Source organism: Antrostomus carolinensis, unplaced genomic scaffold, assembly GCF_000700745.2.
Source record: "Antrostomus carolinensis isolate BGI_N321 unplaced genomic scaffold, ASM70074v2 scaffold50824, whole genome shotgun sequence".
Classification (NCBI taxonomy): domain Eukaryota; kingdom Metazoa; phylum Chordata; class Aves; order Caprimulgiformes; family Caprimulgidae; genus Antrostomus; species Antrostomus carolinensis.
Genome location: NW_010312439.1, coordinates 10,675 through 13,003, shown reverse-complemented (window position 1 = coordinate 13,003; position 2,329 = coordinate 10,675). Strand labels below are relative to the sequence as shown.

General features: G+C 55.3%; 1 protein-coding gene across 1 annotated transcript; it reads left to right on the top strand.

The window, feature by feature from the left end:
• Positions 1-285: 285 nt before the first annotated feature.
• LOC104524204 (alpha-N-acetylgalactosaminidase) lies at positions 286-1,927 on the top strand (the record flags this gene model as incomplete). Its single annotated transcript, XM_010166997.1, has 4 exons — positions 286-447; positions 931-1,128; positions 1,338-1,481; positions 1,745-1,927. Coding segments are annotated over 4 exons (687 nt in total), but the record flags the coding sequence as incomplete, so codon positions are not given.
• Positions 1,928-2,329: the final 402 nt, after the last annotated feature.

The window sequence follows — 2,329 nt, the reverse complement described above, 5'->3', positions numbered from 1 at the left end:
ACATTCTGTGATTCTGCCCTCATTCTGACAGCTGATTGTATTTCTCCATGGTCTCTGTGGTTGGTTTGCCAGACATGCTATCACACTGGGATGTGCCCAGTTATATTGGGATATGGCTCTGTCCTCCTTCATTACTTGATGTTGCCCTTCTACACATCCCTGTGCTTTGTAGACACTAAACATCTTCTGGATGCTGCAGCTCTTAACAAGTCTGTCTGTCCCTTCTTCCCCAGCTTGCAGACTGGGTCCTTTCTCCCTCCTGCCTAACCCTGTGCTCTTCTCCAGGTGAACTACACCATCCTGGCAGACGTCTGCAACCTGTGGCGTAACTACGTTGATATCCAGGACTCCTGGGACAGTGTGCTTTCCATCCTGGACTGGTTCTCTGAAAACCAGGACATCCTGCAGCCAGCAGCTGGCCCCGGCCACTGGAATGACCCGGACATGGTATGGCTGGGTGGTGGGTGCACTGACCTTGGCTCGGGATGGGGGATCTCCAGGGATCCCCTTCCTAGGGGCAGGGTGAAGGAAGAGTGCCAGGAACAGGAGCTGTCTTGCTGCAGAGAGGCAAAGCTTGTGTTGCCCTTGGCTAAGCTATGGGAAAAGCTTGTGGCTGCAACAAACCCTTCATCACTCAAGTGTACCTGTTGAGTTGTCCAGGTGTCCCTGTCCTTCCCTGCACAGCCGGAGAGGGGATAGTGGTGAAGCGAAGGGTGTTAGTGAGTGTGTTTGAATGTGGGTTGACGGCTCAGCACCTAGCAGGGGTGGGATCTCCCAGTAGTGGTAGGCTGCTTAAGGGGAAGTAAAAGTGCATGTGAGGTTTCCCACGTGTGCTCCCTCCCAGCAGGCTGCAGCATCACCAAGTGTGGCAAGCAGACAAGTTTCTAACCCTTTTCTGCCTCTCCTGTCTTTTCATCCTTTCTCCTCCAGCTCATAATTGGAAACTTTGGCCTTAGCTACGAGCAGTCCCGCTCCCAAATGGCCTTGTGGACGGTGATGGCAGCTCCACTCCTCATGTCCACGGATCTCCGTGCTATCTCCCCGAGTGCCAAAGAGATCCTGCAGAACCCCCTGATGATCCAGATCAACCAGGACCCCCTGGGAATCCAGGGGCGCAGGATTGTCAAGGTTAGGGGGAAGGCGGGCGCGTCTGGGAGAGCAGACAGGAGCAGCACAGGTCACGAGGGAGGGAGAGGGAGGCGATACAGAGAAACATGAGCAGGAGAGCTGTGGGAGGTGGGTACATGCTGGTGCAGCAGCCTCACAGGGCAAGGTCAGAAGTTATGGACCAGCACTGGTCCCAGCAGCTCTGCTTCACCCACCCATCTCCCCACCAGGAGAAATACCACATTGAGGTGTTCCTGCGCCCACTGTCCCAGGCCGCCAGCGCCCTCGTCTTCTTCAGCCGGAGGACGGATATGCCTTTCCACTACACCACCAGCCTGGCCAAGCTCCACTTCCCCGAGGATGCCATCTATGAGGTGAGCCCCACTGGCATGCTGCATGATGGAGCAGCCCCACAGCACACGGATCCCCCTTTCCATCTTCCCATTGGCACTCTGTGTGTTTTGTGGGGGAAGGACTCCCACTCCCTGCCTCCAGGATGGAGGGGCAGCTGCCTATTCGTTCCCCTCCTGTTGTCCGTTGCTGTGCCCTTTCCTGTTATGCCATGTCAGTGACTACAGCTGGACCTCAAGATGAAAGGTCTGTGGAAATGCTGGTAGCCACCATGTCTCTCTTCCAGGTCCAAGATGTGTACAGTGGGAAGATCATCAGTGGCTTGAAGACAAGCGACAGCTTCTCAGTCGTTATTAACCCCTCGGGGGTGGTGATGTGGTATCTCTACCCTACGGCGCTCCGGGCACAGCCCCTGCAGGTTGTCAGACAGCAAGCCGCCAGCGAGGGTTTCCGCCCAGTCCTCCTGTGATGAGGCTCCTTGGATGGGAGTAGGGGTCAGTACCAGGTTGAGCCGCAAGACCCTGGAGCACATGGCTCTTTACTGCACAAGTGCCTTTCGCTGGCGTGTGACTGTTCCTCTGGTATCAGCTTGATGATGTCTACTTGGCCTGCATAAAGCAGGAATTCTTGTTACCCACTTCCTAAGGGTGTTCAGGGCATGATTCCTCGGTGACTGCAGAGCCCTTTGAGATCCCCGAGATCCTCCTGTGGAAGATGCCATATAAGCAGAGTCCAGCCACTGTTGGAGTCTGTCACTTTGAGCACTTCAGTGCTTTGAGCTGAGTACCAGCAACTGCTGCAGGAGCTGTTTGAACTATGCCTGTAGAAAGGCCTTGGATGCTTTACTGTCTTCTAGGGTGGTGACCCTTGC